General features: G+C 31.9%; 2 protein-coding genes across 3 annotated transcripts; both read right to left on the bottom strand.

Annotated features, from left to right (window-relative positions):
* Positions 1 to 2,502: 2,502 nt before the first annotated feature.
* LOC115720668 (ABC transporter I family member 20) lies at positions 2,503 to 4,797 on the bottom strand. Of its 2 annotated transcripts, XM_061110585.1 has the most exons (8): positions 4,310 to 4,797; positions 4,087 to 4,220; positions 3,884 to 4,003; positions 3,505 to 3,600; positions 3,232 to 3,384; positions 3,069 to 3,146; positions 2,721 to 2,951; positions 2,503 to 2,670 (listed from the first exon to the last, which is right to left on the bottom strand). In XM_061110585.1, the coding sequence occupies exons 1-7, from the start codon at positions 4,476 to 4,478 to the stop codon at positions 2,727 to 2,729; spliced, it is 975 nt and encodes a 324-aa protein (XP_060966568.1). In that variant the 5' UTR covers positions 4,479 to 4,797; the 3' UTR covers positions 2,503 to 2,670; positions 2,721 to 2,726. The 2 variants fall into 2 exon arrangements, with proteins under 2 accessions (XP_060966568.1, XP_030505691.1); XM_030649831.2 differs by having other exon boundaries at positions 2,503 to 2,951.
* Positions 4,798 to 18,469: 13,672 nt separating this feature from the next.
* LOC115720466 (uncharacterized) lies at positions 18,470 to 19,391 on the bottom strand. Its single transcript, XM_030649613.2, has one exon. It carries the CDS (start codon positions 19,309 to 19,311, stop codon positions 18,673 to 18,675), a length of 639 nt encoding a protein of 212 aa, XP_030505473.2. The 5' UTR covers positions 19,312 to 19,391; the 3' UTR covers positions 18,470 to 18,672.
* Positions 19,392 to 24,710: the final 5,319 nt, after the last annotated feature.

Below are 24,710 nucleotides of genomic sequence, written 5' to 3'. Positions count from 1 at the left end.
ATCGATCACCCAATTTGACTTCACAGAGTCATTGGTTACCACCATTACATCAGCACTTTCATACCCTTCATCTGAAGCCACATCTGCATTTCCATACCTTCTGTGATCTCCTTTTTTCAATTCTGGACAATCTTTCTTTAGATGAGAAGTTTTGTGGCATATGTAACATCTTTTCTTGAATTTTGACTGAGTCTTTCCCTTGTGCATGTTCCCATGGTTCTTGTTCTCCCTTTGATCAAATCTTCCTCGAGATACCAGTAAGCCATCTGCAGAATTCTCTTCCTTCAGTTCTTGTTTCTTTTTCAACTCCTTGGACATCAAAGCACTTTGCACTTCTTCCAATGTCAGAGAGTCCCTCCCAAACATCATCGTATCAACGAAATGTTCATAATTATCTGAAGGTAAAGAATTCAAGACAATTATGGCCTGATCCTCATTTTCAATCTTGATGCCTATGTTTTCAAGATCGAGGATTATCTTGTTGAAATCATCCATATGATCTTCAACTGATTTTCCAGATTGCATCTTAAATGCATACAGCTTTTGTTTCAAGAACAGTCGATTGGCTAGGGACTTTGTCATGTACAGACTTTCCAGCTTGTTCCATAGGCCAGCAGCAGTCGTCTCCTTCGACACTTCTCTCAGGACTTTGTCACCCAAACAGAGTATAATGGCACTGTGTGCCTTATCAAGAATCTCAGTCTTCTCCTTCTCTGTTCTTTCCTTGATGTTTTCTTCACCAAGTAAAGCCTCCTGAATCCCTTGCTGCACTAACAAAGCTCTCATCTTCACCCTCCACAATCCGAAATCATTCTTGCCTGTAAACTTCTCCAAATCGAACTTCGCATTCCCCATTGTTGCCCTGGATGTTCTTCACGTTTGATCACGCTGAGCTTGTCTCTTCAAGACTCAAGAACCCGTCCAGCTCTGATACCAGTTTGTAAGGAATGAGTCGATTCCTATGCAATCCAACACACTGATCTTAGAACAATTACAAACCAGTTCGAACACTTAGAAAAACTGTGAGCAGTAATGCTCTTTTATTGAATCAATACTCTTGTATTTACAATATGTGTCTAACTGAAAAACTAGTTACAAATGAATTGGACAAAGCTATTTATAGCTTTGTCATTTGGTGTCAAAATGGACAGTTAACGAACTTAACTGTCAACTGTTAAGCTTAACAGAATAACCAACCATCAATCTAACACATTGATTGTAGGTCTCCCTGTCTTGTTGAAATTCCAAAAAAAAAAAGACATTGATCACTTTACTAACCTCCTTTGCATTTGTACAATGACCCTCAATAAGCACTTGATTTTATTGGTGCCAACTTCCAGAGATTTTTCCAGTCCCAGAATTCCAAATAAGTCATGAAACCAAATGATCTTGGTGCAAGCACATTACCTAAAAAGATGTATAGGAGTTCCTATATCTTGATGACATAGAAAACAATTATTTTCCTGGACAAATTGTAAATTATCTTTGGTTGGAAGAGCTTCATGTAAAATCTGCCAAAGCATCATTCCTATCTTTAGATGAAATGTCGATTTTCGGACAAGTTTTTCTTCTCCAAAGCGGTGTTTTTGGTATTCAAAGTAAGCTGACTTTACAAAGAAAATTCCACCTTCCTTACTCTTCCCAACAAGACTATCCTCCTTGTTTAATGATAAACGAGGTATGTTGCTTATCCTTTCACCCAAGGTTTCTTCAAAAGTGTTGCAAGAGAGAAATCAACCACTAATCAAAAGAGCTCTTGTTCGACAACTTTCCATTTGTTCACGAAAATTGGAGGTGAATCCTTTAGGATTGACCCCCAAAAGTTTATTATGGGCATCACATCGCAAAATTTGATAACCAATCAATTAAGGGTATGTGACATTTCGTTGTTGGTTTTTTTTTTCTTTTTTTGTTCTTTAATGGCTCACTATTGAATTGCTGTTAGTGGTTGGAAATAACAAATTTTTTGTGACTTTAGAGGTTGTTGGTAATGCAGTTACATACTTTACACAATAGTTGAGTGCTCAAGTTACGAGATTGAATCTGCTGTTGTGTTTTCTGAGGGGTAGATAAAACAAAATACATATATTTTTAAGATTAACTGTAATGCTTCAATCTTTTTTATTTAATTTTATTTTAATTATTTTCGTCAACCAATCTAGAAATTAAGCGACAATCACTTAGAGTGTTTTGTCAGAGGAAACCAGTTATTTTGCACAAGCTCAACCGTGAAAAAGTTCGTGAATTAAATAGGAATGATCAATTAAAGAAGTCACGATTCTTAGTAATTTGTTTCTATGCAATTTTTAAGCATCAACAACTAAATTTAATATAATACGTACTACTTTGTATGAAGTTTTCACTCTTATACTAATTTTGTATTGAAGATATTATACATCTATATTTTTCAATTAAGCTTTAATTTATAAAGTAATGTTACATCTTTTAGTATAATACTCATGCAATGCAAGCTTGAAGATACATGAATATAATAGACCACTATTGGTTGCTCTCTATGTGTTGATGCTTTTCTTTTCAATAACAAACATAATAATAAAGATACAAAATATGATGCAATACAATCAAGATAATTGCACACTATTATTAGAAACAAATGAACACAAAGGTAATAAATAACAAACAAAATTCAAATTGAAGAACTCATTCTCTCTTTTTTGAAATAAAAAGAATGAAGCTTTCCTGTCTATAAGGATTCTCACGTATAATTACTGTCTTAAGACTCTGTTTGAGCTGTAAACAAAGTTATCTTCTCCAGCAACGGTGGAGTTCAGTCTTCCGGCTGCCCAACCATTATTGACTGCACGTGGACCGCCAGCCACACGGCTTCCATCTATCTTGTCTTCAAATTCAGGAAGACCTCTTTCCTTTCTTTCCTTCCTTATCTTCCTCTCTTCGTCTTGTTCTTTTCTCAGCCAACTTTCAACTGTTCTCTGCGATTCAATGGTACAATTTACATTCAATGGTACAATTTACATTCAATTCTGCCAGATGTAACGAATAAATATTAACTGAACAAAGAATGTCTGAACAAGGAGTGCAACACTAACCATTAAAGACAATTTGCTAATCTCCTTAACTTTATCCATAGGCATTGCTAGTTGCAATGTTCCCTTGGCTACATATACCTGAACACATCAAAATAGTCTTCACAAATCTGGGGTTGGGTTGAAAATACAGAATAGTAAGTGAGAAGAAAATATTGAAACTTACAATATGTGATGGCCAATCCTCTAGACCGTCAAATATATGTGTTGCATATATAATTGTGGCACCTTTCTCTTCACATTCTTTTCTCAGAAACTTTAACAGATCAGCTCTTGCTAGCACATCAAGGTCAACTGTTATCTCATCAAGAAGCAGAACCTACACATAACAAAAGATACAAAATTTATGAAGTATTAGAAAGAGGATTATTTATTTCTCAAGAAAAAGAAACAAAATTATTGTGACTGTATTTGGTATTAGTCAAAATGATGCAGATACCTTAAATGGTTTCAGGAGACCCATGCATATTTGGACCCGCCTTCTCTGGCCATCGGATACTTTATGCATTCTCCATGAAAGATCAATGTCTAGAACCTATGCTTCCAAGAAAACAAGTTGAATAAACATGAAGAAAGTTCAGATTTGGCTTAACTATTACTAGATCTTCAAATGTCTAATACAGATCTCCCTAAGTTTTTGTATGATCATGTATCTATATCCTTAACAATCATTCTAACAAAGATTGAGTTTTCTCTGATCATGTATACATATTCTATCCTCACCAAGCCTATAAATATGATCTTTTTTTTACACAATAATCATAAGCATTGCATTGGAAAGAACCCACTTCAAGGAAAAGAGAGCAGTGCGTTCTCACCTTCAATAGTTCAGCTCTTCTTTGGGGATCAATTCCTGCAACCCCAAATATCAATTTCTCAGCAGAAATATCCATTTGAATTGCAACTTCAAACCCTGCAAAAGCAACATCTCGCCTCCACTGCATAAATAAGCAATTTCCTTTGAATACTCAGTCAACAATTACAAATGATTTACGATACATTACCAAAAGAAGAAACAAACCTCTCCTCCAAGATAGCAGAGATCACCAGATGAGGTAAGAGCAGTGTCATGAAATGCCGACCTTCCGAGCACTCGAACCATATGAGGCTCCACCATGTGCTTCCCTCCCAATATCTTCAAAATTGTCGTTTTCCCTAAATTCAAATTCAAATTCAATGTCAAATTCAATCCAGCCAAATATGCCAATTTTAAAACCAAATGTTGAAAGAAAAGATTGACGAACCAGCTCCATTAGATCCGACAAGAAGGCAGCGGTCGCCGGAGTTGAGAGTGAGGGAGAAGTTATCGATCAGAGGCTTGGAGCCCGGGGGAGGATGGCCGTCGATTCCAGGGTAGGTGAACCTGAGTCCGTTGATCTCGATCAGTGCCTCTGGATTCTGTTTGGAAGCCATTGATTCGATTTTGAGTTTCGAACATGGTTTGAAAATCGTGATTAAGAGCTCGCGATTGCGAGAGCTTTGGGGTTTGAAACGCTGAGTTGGTGACTCAGTGAGTAGGGAAGGACCGAGTCGAGTAGGCGTGGCGCGCTCTGTGTCACGTATCGGAAAGAAATTACATGGTGCAAACCACTCCACAGTTTCATTAATCTCACCAATAAAGGAGGGGCACGTGGCATCATCTTCCACCTTTGACAACTAACTACCCAATATATAGTTAAGGCTTTTTTTTTTTTTTTTCCCAATCTTCCTCAATGTAGCGACTTCATTGTCAAAATTGTTTCCCTATGGCTTGGCAACCATGTACGAAATTTGTAGTTTGTATATGTAAACAATGATTAGTTTATGATTCGTTAGCGATATTTTTTAAAAATTATTTTTTTTTAAATTATATGAGACTCGTTAAACGATATGACATTAAAGAGAGTACTAAGCACCAATAATATCTTTTAGGAATTTTCTAAAAAAATACATATAGAGGCAATTAGTAGGAGAAATTAAAAATAATCTAATTAATTAGAATAATAAAATAAAAGATATAATTATTTGAATAACTATGTTTGGATATGCATATAATTATTTAGTTAAATTATTATTAATTGAATTATATTATTTGGTTGAATGTGAAAAGTTATATAAATTATCAAATATCTATTAAATTCAGTGTAATAAGATTGTAGGTAATGTTTGATACTCTATGAGATTCCGAGAGAGAAAGAGGAAAATCTCTAATTAAATTGTCTTGAATTAGTTCCAAAATGAGAATACAAGAAAATATACCGTGTGAATACTGTTAGGGTCGTTGGACTAACAAATTCAGGAAAACGGTCATAACTAACTTGACTAAAGCTACTAAAGCTAATTCTAACAGCTCCCTTCGAAATGGAGTGTATTGATTAATGACATTCATCTTGGATACAAGATTTGTGAAAGAAGAAGATAGTAAAGCTTTAGTGAAGATGTTAGCCAGGTTGTTGGAAGAAACATGGACTAATTTGAGAGCTCCTTGAGAGACTTTTTCTCGGATAAAGTGACAATCAATCTCCACGCGCTTAGTGCGATCATAATAAACCGAATTTTCACTAATGTGTATTGTCGAATTTTCTCAGATAAAGCTAATTCTAACATATATGGGCCTAAGACGAATTAAATTTTGGGGCCCTAAAAAATATATGAAAAAAATATCAAAAGAAGAGTTAAAAAAATATCAAAAGAAGAATGCTATGGGATTTGAACCCATGACCTTGGACATTATGACATCCACTCAACCAACTAAGCTATGAATATTTATTGTTTACAATATACTTAAATAAAAGGGTAATAATTTTTTTTTTATTTGGGCCCCTGAAAAGTGTGGGCCCTAGGCACGGGCCTAACCCGCCTATGCCTAGGGCCGGCCCTGTTGGGTTTTATGCCCTAAATAAAACTCATTTCAATATAATCAGATTTACTTATTAATATAGATCAGAAATAACATTTAATGTTGCATGGTTCACATGATTTATCTCATGATTATATGTACATAATGTATAGATTCATCTGAAACCCTTTTCACATACTTGATCCTGTTTATTGTGTCGTCAACACATTGGAAAGTAAACATGACTATGTGAATAAAGTTTCCTAGATTTATCAGACATAGGGTTTTACTGATATAATAATCTACAACAGAGTTTACTTGCATTTGGAGAAGTGCTATGTTCTTTCCAGAGCATTGGTTAAAGTAAAGCTCAGGTTGGATGCATGGAGTATGCATCGGAAGGGACCGGTATTGAACTTTGACTTAGATTTATTAAACTTACCGTAATATCTATTCAAGTCAATATCGCCTAGTTGATCCTAGATCAAATGTTCTTAATCCTGTTATGATTAGGCTCAATCTTGAAAGGCTATTCGTGTTCTTTGATTTGTTAGTTAAGCCTACTTTTAGGTCAGGGTGATACGTACATTTTGGGAACACGGTAGTGCAATTGAGTGGGAGCGCTAGCATAAACATGGAATCTATAGCTTCTATCTGGCGAATAGTAAGCAAAGGATGATCTCCTTCGAGCTTGACCAAACGAACATAAATGGTGGAGTACTCATTTCACATTAGCTGAAATATCATTTATACGGGGTCAAGTGTTTTAAGGAATAAATACATTGTAGGGTGTAACGGTAATTTAATCCCTTTACAGTGTAGATCATTCATATAGAGGATCATTGATCAAATTAGGATTATAACAATGGATAAATAATGATGTGTCTATATGGTGGAACATATAGAGCATTCTATATACTGAGAGTGCAATTCTAAGTTCTATGCGTGGATTCAACGAAGAATTAATAAGTTAGTGAATTTTAGTGCTAAATTCTTGATCTACTTATTGGAAGCTCGGTTATATAGACCCATGGTCCCCCCACTAGTTGAGATAATATTGCTTGTAAGACTCATGTAATTGGTTTTGATTAATCAATTATAATTCTCAAATTAGACTATGTCTATTTGTGAAATTTTCACTAAGTAAGGGCGAAATTGTAAAGAAAGAGTTTATAGGGGCATATTTGTTAATTATGATACTTTGTATGGTTCAATTAATAAATATGATAAATGACAATATTATTTAATAATTATTTATAGTTATTAAATAGAATTGGCATTTAAATGGTTGAATTAGGAAATTGGCATTTTTGAGAAAATCAGATACAAAAGGTGTTAAAATTGCAAAATTGCAAAAAGCAAGGCCCAATCCACTAAGTGTATGGCCGGCCACCTTTGTAGCTATTTTAAGTTGATTTTTTCATTATTTTAATGCCATATAATTCAAATCTAACCCTAGTGGAATGCTATAAATAGATAGTGAAGGCTTCAGGAAAAACACTTCTTCTGATTCAGAAATACTGAGCCTCTTTCTCTCCCTATCTTTAGCTACCACTTCTTCTTTCTTCTTCCTTTGAATTTCGAAATCCTTAGTGTATGAGTAGTGCCCACACACATCAAGTGATACCTCAATCATAGTGAGGAAGATCGTGAAGAAAGATCATCAGCAAATGAGTTTCAACATCAAAGATTCAGAGAAAGAGATCCAGGTTCAGATATTGATAATGCTCTGCTACAGAAAGGAATCAAGGGCTAGATATCTGAACGGAAGGAGTCATTTAATTTCGCTGCACCCAATGTAAGGTTTCCTAAACTTTATATGTGTTTAATTTATCGTTTTAGAAAGTTCTTATTTAGGATGTTAATAAACATACTTGTGAGTAGATCTAAGATCCTGGTAAAATAATTTCCAACAACTGGCCTCAGAGCCATGGTAATTGATTTACTTGCAAGAAATTTGGACTTTAAAACGATTGTTTGTTTGTTCTTTGGATGGTATCATGTTGTATTGAGTGTTATTTGATGATTGATTGATGTTTGTTAAATTTTCGTGAAAAATAATTGCGATTTTATCTCTGGAATTATTTTTATTGGATAGTATGGAAAAAATTAAGCAAGTTAGCCTTTTACAGAACTTAATTTGGATTTTATTTGAATTAGTTATGATTTTTTGAAGATTTGGAAAAATCGGGGCTGTGCTGATTTTTTCCTGCAATCGCAAATCTGTCCGTACAGTTTCGAATTTTTTTATTTTTTTTTTCGATTTTTCATGCTTTTTCATTCCAATTTTTTGTATAGTTTTGTATTTATACTATTACTATTCCTAATTCAATTCTAATTATCATTTTGAATTAATTTAATATTTTTTTAAATTTAATTCAAGATATTAGTGTAATTTGAATTTGAATAGAATTAGTATCTATCTTCTTGCTTAAAAATCTATCTTATTTTTAAATTTGATTATATCTTATTTTTTTTAAATTTAAGGTCAGATTTTATAAGATATTTATAAAATCTTTTAAGATATTTTTAAGATATCTTATCTTTTAAGATATTTTTAATTATATCTTATCTTTTAAGATATTTTTTTTTAAAAAATTAAATCTTTTTAGATATTTTGACCTTATTTAAATTTAAAATAAGATCTTTATAATTTAAATAGATGTAAGATATTTTGCTAACTTTTAAATTTTGTTATTTTATTTATTTAAATTAAATTTAAAATCTGAAAAGATATTTCATTTATCTTTTCTAATTTTTATTTAATTTTTATTTTTAAAATAACATTTAATTTTTAAAAGTAGTTAGCAAATTTTGAAATGATATTTAGGTTGGTTGAAACCTAATTTTTCAAAAATTGTAGGTTTAATTTTAAATTTAAATTTTTTTAAAAAATTTTCGAATTTTTCAAATTTTTTTTTAATTTTTGGATTTTTTTTTTGTTATTTAATCAAATATTTTCGAAATTAAATAAATCCTACATCCAACTATCCAGCTAACCTTGTTGCAGGAGTATGTGATTTAGCTTATGTGTAAGTTTTCAAAACCTATTATTACTTCATTGCAAATAGTCATGGTTACTTTTTGCCAGATCTAATGATTGGATGGCTCCCTTGGTCAAGTTAATAATTTGTAACAGGTATATTTACAATCTTCTTTCATCTGTGTATGACCTAGCAACATGATAGGACCCATCCAAAGTGTGCCTGTGTGAGCCTATGTGTTTAATTTTATTATAAATGCATATAGGTTAATGTTGCTAAAATAAATTATCATAGTTTTTGATAGAATTTATTTAGGCCCATTTAGTTTTTGGGCCTATTCAATTAATAGCAGTTGTTCTTATTAAGGTTAAATTCCTCTCTTTTGGGCCTTGTGTGAGAGTTGGGAGCCATAGAAGTGGGTACGACATACTGAACCCAGCACCCCCTCACACAAACCACCCCAATTGTGAAGGCTCATTTGCCTGATTTGAATGACTGTACTAGGTTAATTACACTAGTTTAACCTAATTAAAATTGATTAGCAACATAATTAATTTCATTTATTTTGAAATTAATTTAGAAAATCATAGTTTAAAGAATTTTATATTCTAAGCTAAACTATATGTATTTTCTTGTATTTAATTAAATATAGAATTATAACCATCTAGATTCTTTCTGGAACTTAATTTAAATTTTTCATTAAATATTCCTATTTAAGTTGATATTTAGTTATCTACAACTAACCAACTTAAATCTGAATATCTTTTGAATTTCAAATTTCAAAATTAAGTTGAGGAATTTTAGGCATTGGTTATTAAGATTCTTTAGATATTTTTTAAGTTAATATCTTTTCAAATATTAACTTAAATTGGAATATTCTCAAATTAAGTGGTTACAACTTAATTTTTGATATTTAATTAAATTTAAATTTGAAAAATATTTAAGTTCTAGATTTTTTCTAATACAACTTAAATTAGATATTTTTTCAAATTTTGTGGAAAAGATACTTAGTCAAATAAGATATTTTCTAGATAGTTATTTCTAGACTACTTATTATTTCTAATATTAAATAGGAAATATTATACATTGTGAAATTAATTATTTATTAATTAATTTTGGTACAATTGAATTTAAGTATATTTTTCCTAGTATTAAACTAGAGATTAATAATTAAGCCTTCTCTACACTTAATTATTTATTTCTTGAATTTAATACATTTAATTAATTTGAAAATTAAATATCTAAGTTGATTTTTATCATCATACTTAAATATTTCTTTTTCATGACATTTAATTAAATAGAAAATTATTTTTAGTTGAAATTTATTTTTTCAACTAAATTTAAATAATTTTCAAAAATATATTTTTCTTTATTTTATTAATCAATTTTCGAAATTGCATTTCTTAAATGCTAGAATTTCGAATTTTATCTTGAAAAATAGATTAAGTTGTAAATTAATTATTTATTTTAATTAATTCTTGGATCAACTTAAATCAATAATTTTTTTCATTTATTGATTAATTTAAAATAAATTAAATTAAAGTATATTATTAGAAATTGAATTAATTAGTCAAAGGAAGATCTAGATAGATGATATTTTTGCTTGAAGTATTTTTCTAGTGTATTTAATTAAATAGAAAATTAATATTTAAGTTGATTTTCATTATCATACTTAAATATTTGAAATTTTTCTTATATATTTAATTAAATAGGAAAATTATATTTTTTGTTGTAAATTAATTTTATTAATTAATTTTGGGCCAACATTAAATTAGAATAATTTTTCCAGGATTTATTTTTTATTTTAATATGCATTTTTCGAAAATTGTATTCTTATATACTTTAATTTTTCGAAATGCAATATATATTTATAGAAAATTAAATTTGAGTTGTAAATTAATTTAAATTAATTTTGTAACAACTTAAATTGAATATTTTTCTAAATATTTATTGGAAATTATTACTAAGATGGAAGAAATTCATGTTATTTTCATATCCATCTAAGTAAAATTTATAAATATTAAATTAAAATTTATATTTGGAATTTTTCATTCTAAATTGGAAATTTTAATTAATAAATATATATATTTAAAATAAATAGATTAAAAGAGAATCAAAGAAAATACAACTCACTTTAAATAATGAGCTTGATTATTATTAAGATATTCGATCTCCATTGTTGGTCTTACAAAAGTTAAATGTTTTCAATATAACCTCGAGACGCTAGACTTTGTCCCCCTATGGATGGTTATTCGTTGAACGCATTTAACACCGTAAAATTTCATTTGATAAGTGTTTTGTGAGTTTTCGTCTCTATTTAGACTCTCCCCTACGGTGACTACTTAGAGATAAACTCATAAAACATGAAACAATGGTGGAAGGTCATAAAATAAGAATAACCTTGACTCTCGCCTACCGGGACAACGTTGGATTCTTATTTTGATCGAATAAAAGGTTGCTAGAATGGTTTCTATTTTAGATGAGCTGACAACTCTATTCAATAAATGATACTTTGACTCTCGCCTACCGGGACACTCGTATCGCCTTGTTGAAAACCTTGGAAATTATTTAGGATTGTATGTTTTAGTATTTTCACTAGTCATTCCTACTTGCTATATGTTTATAATTTCTGAATTGTGTATAAATTTATATTAAACCATGTTATTTTCTGTTATTAAGTTGTAGTTTAATTTCGAATCTTCATTGTTGGTCTAACATGTTTGTTTTTCTAATGAGATAAATCCCTAATGGATTTTCACCATTAGACATACATAATAGTATAAGATCTCGAAAGATAAGTATTGTATATGCGACATCTAACTGTTCATCAATTGATGACACCTTAGACTAGTATTTTTACAATATGAAACAAGAAGATTACATAAATAAGATTACTTTGTCTTTCGCTAATCGAAGCATCGTTGGATTCTTATTTTAAACGAAATTATCCTAATTCCTCTTAGCTTATTCATTTCGAATTAGCTTCAAAATATATCATTGGATGAATGGTCTATAAATCATTTCATGTCATTCTATATTTTTTCTTAAGAAATTAAATGACGCATATGATTATAATCCCGAAATTCTATTCCCAATTGATATAAATCCTCAATCTTAGAAATCTCCTACTTGTATGGGCAAATCTGACTTAGAGTTTAAATAGTAGTGGTGGTCCAAGAAAGAATTACTCATTATATTTGGTTGAATTTAAGTCTTTGACTTTAATTTTAGAATCCAAACAGAAATTTTCTTATATTTCTAATTCCAGATACAATGCAGTTACACTTTCTCAAGTGTTTAATATCCATCTTCTATTAATGGATTAAAACTGTATGGAATATGAGTTAGGTATTCTGTGACAAGGATCCACTTGCAGTATTCTAAGAACTCTTTGATGTAACTAAACCTATGTCATCATAGACACTACCACATTTTTTTTAATCTATGGCATTTGTATCTTGTTCATAGTGGATTTGACAAGATCAATCTCTGCAAAGAGTTAATATGCCTATATCCACTGAAAGTAGTTCATCTCATTCGCAGATGGATGTACATTCAGGGGTGGATATGAGTTTTTCGTTGTATTCTTAAAACGATAACTCTAGATTATACCTTTTAGCAAGAAATTTGAAATGTTTAAAAATTTCATTAATTTCTAGCAATGGTTAAAACCATTAAGGTAAGTGGTTAAAGATCTTGCGAACTGATAGGGGTGGAAAAATAGTTAGTAGATATGCAGTTCAAAGATCATTAAATTGATTTTTGAATTATATCCAAACTTACCTCCCCAGAAATTTTGAGTTGCATGTTGATGATTAGTTACTAGTCGTTGCCTAAATCCTTCTATGTTAATACAATTTCAGAATGATGTAATGGTTGTATACTTAATGTAAATCTTTACTAGATTCATGGATGACCTAATCAAAATCTTAAGAAAAGCTAGAACTATTAACCATGGTTTGTTAGCTATTCTAAGTGATTAGGGGTGGACCATCCCATTGTCAATAGATAAGAAAGTGTTTGTTCAAACAAATACTATTTTTCTAAGATAATGACTAAGTCTGAAAACAAGTAGCAAATAAAGGAGATATTTTTCTTGATTCCAAAAGTGTTCTATCATCTTATATAACATATGATGATCCTACTGCCTTTGTTGTCTTGTCACAACCAAAGAGGTTAATACCATTTTCTTAGACATAATTCACGGTACCTTGTCGTAGTGGGAGAGTTTCTAGGAACTCACCTTCTTATGACTTGGGAGACACTAGTGATTAAAATCCATTGTGAGTTTAAACAAGTAATGGATTGTCAAGATAAGAAACTAAGAAGAAAGCTAATAGAACTATGGTTTAATCCATTCACATGAAGTAACCTAAAGTTTTCTATTACAAGGACATAAAAGGAAATTTTCGTTTATAAGTCCATTCAATGGACTTAACAAAACTTCCTGTTCCTAGTATTATAGGTTTGAGTTTATCTAAACCTATGGCTTGTGGTATACCTGGTAATTACTTACTCTAATGCAAGCAACTTACTTTAGTGAGATGCTGAAGCATTTTCTTTCTAATGGTAATCTATAGAAGCTTCACAACTTCTTAGGCATAGATTTTATTTATCTAAGGAAAAGTCTCAACTATTCCAGAAAAGATAAAGTCATGAAAGAATTTCTTAAATCAATAGTGAGAGGTCTTAGATATGCTTTTGTATGCCTTAGACCAGACACCTACTGTTGAGTGGGAGTAATGAGTAGGTATCAGATTAATCCAGGAGAAGAACATTGGAAGACAATCAAGTAAATTTTAAGATTAAGAAGAGGAACTATATGTTAGTCTATAAGGGTGTGATTAAAACTTTTAGACTACACCATATCAGATTTCGAAATTTGCCTATGTGCTAGTAAATATTTCTGATAAGATGGTGATTACTCTGGGGGTGGAATAGTGATTTTGGAGAACTGTAAAAACCTATCTGAAGTCTCTAGGTCTACCAGAGATGGACTGAATGTTAAAGCTGCAGGAAAGGTACTTATTCAGTCTAAGGAAAGTTCTATACATCTTTGGCACCATTCCAAATTGCCTTAAACTACTAGTGTTATTTTCCTGATTAACCAAAAGTAGTTGCCAAAATTATAGAATCCAGTATCCCAAGAAAGTAGACATATAGAGAGGAATTTCACATTATCAATGATTTTGTGATTAAAGGAAGAGTAATGGTGGAGAAAAGGTTGTGGTTAATTCAACTTTTCAGATCCTATTACGAGGAGTTTACTACTACTACACTTGATTTCTATATCAAGGTGTTGAGATTATTTGAAACGCACTTTTTGTTTTATATTAGTGCAAGTGGGAGTTTGTTGGGTTTTATGCCCTAAATAAAACTCATTTCAATATAATTAGATTTACTTATTAATATAGATCAGAAATAACATTTAATGTTGCATGGTTCACATGATTTATCTCATGATTATATGTACATAATGTATAGATTCATCTGAAACCCTTTTCACATACTTGATCCTGTTTATTGTGCCGTCAACACATTGGAAAGTAAACATGACTATGTGAATAAAGTTTCCTAGATTTATCAGACATAGGGTTTTACTGATATGATAATCTACAACAGAGTTTACTTGCATTTGGAGAAGTGCTATGTTCTTTCCAGAGCATTGGTTAAAGTAAAGCTCAGGTTGGATGCATGGAGTATGCATCGGAAGGGACCGATATTGAACTTTGACTTAGATTTATTAAACTTACCGTAATATCTATTCAAGTCAATATCGCATAGTTGATCCTAGATCAAATGTTCTTAATCCTGTTATGATTAGGCTCAATCTTGAAAGGCTATTCGTGTTCTTTGATTTGTTAGTTAAGCCTACTTTTAGGTCAGGGTGATTCGTACATTTTGGGAACACGGTAGTGCAATTGAGTGGGAGCGCTAGCATAAACATGGAATCTATAGCTTCTATCTGGCGAATAGTAAGCAAATGATGATCTCCTTCGAGTTTGACCAAACGAACATAAATGGTGGAGTACTCATTTCACATTAGCTGAAATATCATTTATACGGGGTCAAGTGTTTTAAGGAATAAATACATTGTAGGGTGTAACGGTAATTTAATCCCTTTACAGTGTAGATCATTCATATAGAGGATCATTGATCAAATTAGGATTATAACAATGGATAACTAATGATGTGTCTATATGGTGGAACATATAGAGCATTCTATATACTGAGAGTGCAATTCTAAGTTCTATGCGTGGATTCAACGAAGAATTAATAAGTTAGTGAATTTTAGTGCTAAATTCTTGATCTACTTATTGGAAGCTCGGTTATATAGACCCATGGTCCCCCCACTAGTTGAGATAATATTGCTTGTAAGACTCATGTAATTGGTTTTGATTAATCAATTATAATTCTCAAATTAGACTATGTCTATTTGTGAAATTTTCACTAAGTAAGGGCGAAATTGTAAAGAAAGAGTTTATAGGGGCATATTTGTTAATTATGATACTTTGTATGGTTCAATTAATAAATATGATAAATGACAATATTATTTAATAATTATTTATAGTTATTAAATAGTTAGAATTGGCATTTAAATGGTTGAATTAGGAAATTGGTATTTTTGAGAAAATCAGATACAAAAGGTGTTAAAATTGCAAAATTGCAAAAAGCAAGGCCCAATCCACTAAGTGTATGGCCGGCCACCTTTGTAGCTATTTTAAGTTGATTTTTTCATTATTTTAATGTCATATAATTCAAATCTAACCCTAGTGGAATGCTATAAATAGATAGTGAATGCTTCAGGAAAAACACTTCTTCTGATTCAGAAATACTGAGCCTCTCTCTCTCCCTATCTTTAGCTACCACTTCTTCTTTCTTCTTCCTTTGAATTTCGAAATCCTTAGTGTATGAGTAGTGCCCACACACATCAAGTGATACCTCAATCATAGCGAGGAAGATCGTGAAGAAAGATCATCAGCAAAGGAGTTTCAGCATCAAAGATTCAGAGAAAGAGATCCAGGTTCAGATATTGATAATGCTCTGCTACAGAAAGGAATCAAGGGCTAGATATCTGAACGGAAGGAGTCATTTAATTCCGCTGCACCCAATGTAAGGTTTCCTAAACTTTATATGTGTTTAATTTATCGTTTTAGAAAGTTCTTATTTAGGATGTTAATAAACATACTTGTGAGTAGATCTAAGATCCTGGTAAAATAATTTCCAACAGGCCCTGCTTACACTTTTGAAAAGATTTAAGATTACATTTTCATGGGGTAATCTTACTTTCACAATAATTAATAATTTTAATATAATAATAATAATAATAATAATAATAAGTGTTATACTAAATGGAAATGTGAAATATTACTTAAAATTATTATTTTATACCATACAAATCTCATTATATTTTCAATATATCTCTAAAAAAGAAAAAAAAAAATAAACCATTTACAAAATATATAATTTATTTTTCTTTTTTTTTTAAAAAAAAAATATATATTTATATATTTTGGGGAGAGAAATTCGATTTTGGAATCTTATCTTGTAAGAAGAGGTGTGAAATTTGATTAATATAATGATAAAAATCTAAAATACTATTTTGGGTATAGTGTATAATATTATATATATACAGGGGCGGAGCCAGAACTAAATAGTTAGGGGGGCCAATATCGGACAACGCAGTATACAACAAATTTAAATTTTGGTGACTAAAATATCTTTTAAGGATGTATGTCAATTGTGGAAAATATTATGATTTTTAAATTTTATAAATATTTCATACAATATTTTAAAAAATAATCAAATAATTAAATTAAAAATAAAATACGAGTGATACTTTAAAATTTGACGGAGTTCAATTTAATATTACCAAAATTAATAATGATATGTAGTTTCTTCAGAAAAAAAAATCATATTGATTTTAAGAATAATATAATTGGTTAATTTTATTACTATTAATTAAACAATTTATTAAATATATTTTTAAAATTAATACAAATCAAATTAAGTATAGAAAAGGAATAATATAATTATTATATATAATTATGATACTTAAATTCATATATAATAAAATTATATATATTATAAAAAATGGTGTATTTATATATATAATTATGTCTTAGTATAAATTTTTAAAAATTTTTGGGGGGCCACAGCCCCTATTGGGGTGCATGTGGCTCCGCCCCTGTATATATATATATATATACTTATAATTAGTGTCAGTTTATTAAGAATCTTTAAACATATAATTATGTATGGATCTTCTTAGTTCTTAGGTAGATACATTATTTTTTAATATACATTTCATTTGAAAGAAAAAATATAAATATTTATTTAAACCTTAGCACCATAAATTATTAAGAAAAAAAAATAGTAAGATGACTATTATAATTATAGGAAAATTCTTATGTATGGACACTATTTTTGTCTTTACTGGTAGGAAACGTTTCTATTTTATAACTCAATTTTTTATATAGTGTATATTGTACTTAAAGTAGATAATATTTCAACCTTTTTTTTCTTCGAAAATTTAGAATATTTATAGTGCTGAAAAACATAGTTGAAAATGTTTAGCAACACACGTGTTTAATTTTTGCAAATGACTATTTTAAATACTTTGTATCGTAAATTAGTGAAATGAAAAAAAAAAAACGAGAAAAATACTTACTATAACTATATAATGTGATTGTGAACCATCGTAAAAATAAAAAAATAAGTTTTAATTTCAACAAATGCCAAAATTAAAGATACTTCTGGTAGGAATAAATATAATTAATACAATGCACACATCAGTATCATATTAGATATTTTAAGGTATATAATAACAATGTTCATGATTATAGTATATGAGTCATATATAAAACAAACAAATTTAGTTATCAAAAATAGAAAATGTCGATAGACAATAAGGGCAAGAGTGATGAGATGCCTAAAATTTTGATAAATATACATGTTTATAAATATAAAATTCGAATTAATGAAGTTGTTGACGATTTTCCGTTGTATAAAATTAGTGGAGATTTTTTGTCGAGGCCAGATGACATGAACACACTCTTGTGCGAGATTATAGAGCATTGCTATTGAGTAGTCCATTATCTTTTATAAGTGATGTACACTATTACCCTGAGTGTAGGCAGGTTAGGCGTGCGTCTCGGGCCTCCGAACACTCAGGTCTCGAAATTGTGAAAAAAAAAATATTAATATAGATAAAATTTTAAATAAGAAAAAAATATAGTAAAAATTATTTAGTGTAGTGATAAAAGGTTTAACTTCTCTCTAAGAGGTCATGGGATTAATTCCCAATTTCTACATTTTAATTTTTTTAAAAATATAGTTAATGTGTAGTTATGAAGGATTGAACCTTGGAGTTAGTTTTTAAAAAACTTTACCATTAAACTAAGCACTAGAGCTATAATTTTCATTATAGTTAAACTATATATGTAGGGCCCCAAAATTTAATTTCGTCTTAGGCTCCGTATACCTTAGGACCGGCCCTGATTAGTTAGCGAAGAGAGTATTAGACACTAATAATACTTTTTAATAATTCTCTTAATAATTTTATAATTTGGTCGTTGGTGTGGTAAGTCCTTATCAAGTGAAGTTAACTTTGAGATAATTTGAAATTGAAATAAAACAAAAATGATGAATACTTGATATGTTATTCTTTCATAAGTGTGGTTACGTAAAAATGTTGTCTTTATATTAATATTAATAGACATTATTATCAGAACAACGACGACAGTGCACGTAGTAGTAGTAATAAATTAATAATCATCAGTACATTATGATATATATATTATAATTAGGGCTGTATATCGACGAGTGTATAGGCAGTAACCAAAGACATGGCTATAAGAATCCTCATCTCTCGATTCCTCTCATACAATTCTTCATTAAAAGGAGGAATGTTAACCACACAGTTTCCCACAGCTCTAGGCGCCACATATTCATCCAATGCCACGCTTCTATAATCCTTCATATTGAAATCAACCTTTGCATCTTCAAAACATCTCAAAACAACGTTGTACCCGTCCTCACACGCTTCAAGTGCACTCTTTTGCCCCGAATCGGTGGTGTTCGCCAGCAGACGCTGCACGAAATCGAGTGTGTTAGTGGCATTGAGGGTGGATAGGTCTATGGTTATTCGGGTCAGACCCACAAGGTCTGTGTCCGGCGATGGAAGGTTCTCGTTGAAGGCTTGATTGCAAAACCCGTATTCCTCAACTCGATAGCAAATTTTGTCTATCGTCTCTTGTGTTTGAGGAGATACTTGTTGTGTCACTGATGACTTATTAAGATTATCACGAACATGATCATCGCGATCATGTTCATGATATCTCGTAGTAGTAACAGCTGGTTGTGCTGCTATAACTAGCATAGCCACCAGAAACACTACTACTGAGAAGTCATAAACCATGTTGTAAAGAGAGGAAGAGTACATAACTATGTTTGTTTGATTAGTTGTGTTTTTTTTTTATTTATATTATTATATATTTATATACAAACTATATGCATGCATGTAATGTTATTTATTGATTTTAGTGGAAACCAGGTCCTTCTTTGAGTGGCCCTAGAGTTGTGTATATATATGTAAGAATGAGTGAGAAATTAGTAGTATTGTAAATGTATAATGAGTCTATATAAGCATCGATTGATAACAGATTCCATAAATAGGCTAATACATATGTAATAAGATGTAAACACATATTTATTTATGAGTAAAACTATTTTGTTTGGATTGTTTGAAGACCCTTCTATCTGAAAATATAGGATTATGAGATTTTTAACAGTGTATTTGTTTTTGTTTTTTTGTAAGATTTGATATCATTATTTTATAGCAACCGCACCTAATACATATATATCTTTTGTTAGAAAGAGTTGGTTTTCTTCCTTAATTAATGAGTTTCAAATTTGAGAGCACGGCTGGCTCAAATTTTGTTCTCACCTATAAGGCAAAATAGAAAAGGGGGCCTAGCTAAAATTATAGAGTGGTAATTTTATAATGTTGAATTAATTATCAAGAATTTTGTTAAATTTATTTTTAAAAATAATATTTCACCCTAAATAAATATTGAGTAAATAGAGACATAAGTACCCAAAGTTGAAAGTTTGTAACTGGCATAATCTCAATGTTTATTTTTAGCGTCGTAAGTACCCAATGTTTGTAAACCTGTAATTTTTTTCTACTTTCGTCCGTATTATTGTCTTAAACAGGGCACATATAAAGCCCAAATTCTAAATTATGTACTTTAGACAGAAACATATAGTATTAGTTACTTCTAAATGTTCTTTTAATAAATTTAAAACGGAGTTTACTGACGAAATTAAAGAAAGATTACAGTTTTACAAATATTGAGTACTGTTGACGCGATTTTTCGTCAACGGATCTAAGAAGATCGTAAAACGAGCAAGATGAACACAAGCAATAGTTAATCAAAGTAAACCGGTTTGCAAAAAGAAATTCAGCATAAACGAACACAAGAATTTTATAGTGGTTTACCCCCTTTCAGCGGTAATAGGTTAGTCCACTTGGAGTGTTATTGATCTCAATGCTTGAGGTGAGTTCTCCAGAGTTATGTTCTCCAAGAGTTCACTCCTCAAGTGATTTTTTAGAATTTGAGAGAGGGAGCTCAAGAGTATGATCTCGTGAGTATCAATTTCAGGGTCCCTTTACAAGTGATTTCACCCCGGCCCCTTATATAGATATTCATCTAGAATTTAAAATCCCTTAAACATAGGTATGCCCTCCCGTAACTATAGTTCGGTTAGGTTCAAGATACAAAATAATAATAAAATAATTATTTAAAAAATAAATATCTCTTCACTTATCACTTTTTGACTATATTTTCGGAGCAGCTCTAACAGCACGCGTCCCTCGTATTTAGCGGACCCGGATGGTCATGGGTACCTGAGGGGAGCTAATTGGGTCGGTTCGTGTCCATCATGTCCTTGAGATAATTTGACAGCTGAGGAGCCCTTTACACCTTAGCACCTGCGGTTGCACCTTGGCACCTGACGTAGTTGGGAGCTTAGTGCGCCCAAAATGCTCCTCTTTGGCCAATAAGCTCCTCTTTGGCAAATGAGCTCCTCCTTGGTCCATGAGCTCCTCTTTGGTTAATAAGCTCCTCTTTGGCAAATGAGCTCCTCCTTGGTCCATGAGCTCCTCTTTGGCCCTTGAGCTCCTCCTTGGTCATGAGCTCATCCATGGCCCATGAGCTCCTCTTTGACTATTGAGCTCCCCCATGGCCAATAAGCTCCACCTTGTTGGATCTCCATATCTAGAGTAAAAATTCATGCACCATTATTTTGGATTTTTTGAGAGATAACAAGTACTTATGCCGCTATAAATAAACATTAAGTTATGCCGCTTCTAAACTTAAAATATTAAGTACTTTTTTTTTTTAACATAAAATATTAAGTACTTATATCGCTATTTATCTATAAATATTTATAATATTATTTCTAAAAATTTCATAAAAAAAATATAATTTTAAGAAAACATTAGGAAAAAAATATAATGAGGATTTTTATATTGGGCACCAAATTTATCTTTATTGGTAGAGGTATTTCTGTTTTTTTTTTAAGTGTATATTGATAGATTATAACTCAATTTTTAAATAATTGTATCTATATATCAATATATATTGTAGTTATAGAGTTGCACTATTAATTTTTGAAAAATTAAAAATAATTTCCAATATATAAATCAAAGTTCAAAAATAAACCATTCATATGTATAAAAGATATACATGCTCATTAAAGATTTTTATTTGCTTATACAGAACAAACATCAAAGATCCTTTCAAGTTGGTATATTCAAAGCACTATAATTTGTCTTAAATCCCCATTCGAATGAAATACTACATCTACACCCCTACGTCCTCCTAGCTCCTCTCATTATTCTTGAAAATAGTTTTTGGTCAATTACATTAAAAAGAGATATGTAGAGAGCATTTTCATTGTACTTTGGCCATATGATCTGAAAAGAAGGGACATCAGACAAGAACTTTTGCAAAAAATAATGTTAGGGGGGCCAAATTACAACTTTTCAAAAATAAACTAAGTCCTTAATTTTCTTCAGCGATTTTTAGCCAACTACCTTTGAGAATGCGAAAAAAATGAAGTTCCAATTCTTATTATTTGAAGCATTGTGATAGTACCAGATGGTTTTTTTGGTGAAAGCTATTGGAACCAAAATTGTCATAAATATTGGTAATAATATTGACAACAGTAGTGTGTAGGGTTGTTCATATAAACCGGAAAACCGCGGTTTAAATCCAGACCACGACAATCCGAACCACTGTAAACCGTAACCAGAAAAACTGTTTTTGGTGGTTTGGTCAATCCGGGTCGTTTACGGCGTAATGATTCGGTTGCGATTTGTAATAAATAATTAACGGATAAACCAGACCGGACCGTTTATAATAAATAATGAATTTATATATATTTTTTATATATGACTATATGTGTAATTTTAAACTTTTTTGTGTGTCAAGTTTTTTATTGCATGAATTTTAAATTATCATATTATGTTTGACTTTGTTAAACCATAGTGTTATTTTATTGTATTATTTACTTGCTTTTATTGTATGGTGACATGTGTCCCTCCTTTGGTCTCCTTTTTATTATAAATATGTGGTACTATGTACTCTTGTAATTTGAAGAATATCAATACACATTTTAATTCTTTCGACATGGTATCAGAGCCAAAAGGCTCTTCATGGCTTCAATAGAGTGTACAAGTTCAACACCACAAATGGAAAATGAAAATACCAAAAACCCCCTTCCAAACCCTACTATCACTAACACACAAAACCCTAACACTAGAGCCGCCTCTCCCCTCTCGACTTCATCTTCTTCCCCAACCTTACCCCCAAATTTCCCTTCCTTCAACCAAACAATTTCAGCAAAGTTAGATGACACCAATTACCTTGTTTGGAGAATGCAAATGCAAAATATAATCATAGCCAATGGTCTTGAAGGCTACATCGACGGCACCGTGGTCTGCCCGCCTCAGTTTCCCAACGACACATCGAGCCAAGTCGACCCCTCTTTCACGGCGTGGCACAGGTACAACCGGTTGTTAATGAGTTGGCTATATGCCTCTCTCTCCGACTCCATGCTCGGCCAGATCGTGGGGTTCACCACTGCAGCTGAAATATGGGTTTCTCTTGAACGTACGTACTCCGCCGCCTCTTTTGCTCGGAGCTCCGAATTTCGCACGGCGTTGCAAAACTTGAAGAAAGACAGACTCAGTGCATCGGCTTACCTCCAGAAGCTAAAAACTCTCTGCAACACTCTTGCTTCCGTTGGAGAACCCATCTCCTTTCAAGAACATTTGACTTACCTCTTAAATGGCCTTGGACCGGAGTACAACACCTTTGTCACTCCGATCTTAGCCCGACCAGTCAAACCCACCATTGAAGAGGTACACGCCCTTCTTCTAAGCTATGAAGCTCGTTTATAATGCCAAACAGCTGCTGCCTCATTGAGCTCCCTTCAAGCCAACTTTGCCAACCTTTCATTTCCCAAACAGAGACCTAAAAACCCTTCTCTGCCAGCCACTTCTCAACCCCGATTCTCATCACACCCTCAGCCAAATCGCCCACCCAATATACCTACCGTTCATCAACCTCGCCACAACTATCCAACACCTCCTCGATCTCCAACACCATGGCTTCCCTCTGGTTCTACCCGTCCCCCTTCAAGACCACCACGATGCCAAATATGTTTCAAAACAGGGCATACGTCATTCATGTGTTACCACAGAACCAATCTCAGCTTCCAACCTCCACCACAACGCCCATTTAATGCATATTTCACTCAACAACAACCACAAACCCATTCCCCACCTCTGCCTACCTCACCAGCCACCACTCAACCATTACTTCCCACTCCCTCATCCACGAGTACACTCACCGATCCCGCTTGGTATATGGACTCCGGAGCTTCTCACCACTTCACTCCCGATTTGAATCTTCTTGAATCTGCCACTCCGTATCATGGTAATGACCACATTACTATGGGCAATGGTAAGTTTTCTTCAATTTCTCATGTGGGTACTGCATATCTACCATCATCATCCTTTCCTATTATTAAACTCAATCGTATTTATCATTCTCCTTCATTGTCTAAAAATCTGCTTAGTGTATCCCAACTTTGTTTGGATAATAATGCCTATGTTAAGTTTCACCCCACTTTCTTTCTTGTCAAAAATCAGGCCAATCATCAAGTCATTCTCAAAGGCCTTCTTGATCAAGGCATCTACCGAGTTCACTCCGCCCATGCCTCCACCCTTGCTGCCTCCCCACAACTCCTCTACACTTCCAAGAATTCTATTGACTTATGGCACTCTCGCTTGGGTCATCCAGCCGCTGATATTGTTTCTCGCATTTCCACTACTTGTAATTTTTCTTTTCCAAGAAGAGATTGCCTAACCTTTTGTACTGCTTGTCAATTAGGCAAATCTCATAGGCTTAGTTTTAACAACTCTGTATCTCGGGCTTCAAAACCCTTTGAATTAATACATTCTGACATTTGGGGTCCGGCCCCGGTTACTTCCATTACTAATGTTAAATATTTTCTCTTATTTATTGATGATTACACACGTTTCACTTGGTTTTACCTTCTTAATACAAAAGATGAAGCATTCACTACATTTCTCACCTTTAAAAACCTTGTTTCCACTCAATTTCAAAGCACCATTCAATCAGTTCGAACCGATTGGGGTGGTGAATATCGCTCTTTGTTTCGGTTCTTCACCCAATATGGCATTCACCATGATCTCTCATGCCCTCATACACCTCAACAAAATGGCCGCGTAGAGCGCAAAAATTGTCA

Source organism: Cannabis sativa, chromosome 2 (genome assembly GCF_029168945.1).
Source record: "Cannabis sativa cultivar Pink pepper isolate KNU-18-1 chromosome 2, ASM2916894v1, whole genome shotgun sequence".
NCBI classification, from domain to species: domain Eukaryota; kingdom Viridiplantae; phylum Streptophyta; class Magnoliopsida; order Rosales; family Cannabaceae; genus Cannabis; species Cannabis sativa.
Note: the sequence above shows the minus strand (reverse complement) of the source record. Positions and strands in the feature narration are given on the sequence as shown.

Excerpts from the sequence above, each read along its gene's own strand:
- LOC115720668 (XM_030649831.2), bottom strand. The coding sequence starts at position 4,478 with ATGGCTTCCAAACAGAATCCAGAGGCACTGATCGAGATCAACGGACTC. Across the intron at positions 4,004-4,086 it reads TCTGCTATCTTGGAGGAGAG|TGGAGGCGAGATGTTGCTTT; the intron begins GTTTGTTTCTTC and ends TTATTTATGCAG. Across the intron at positions 2,952-3,068 it reads TTAGCAAATTGTCTTTAATG|AGAACAGTTGAAAGTTGGCT; the intron begins GTTAGTGTTGCA and ends ATTGAATCGCAG.
- LOC115720466 (XM_030649613.2), bottom strand. The coding sequence starts at position 19,311 with ATGTACTCTTCCTCTCTTTACAACATGGTTTATGACTTCTCAGTAGTA.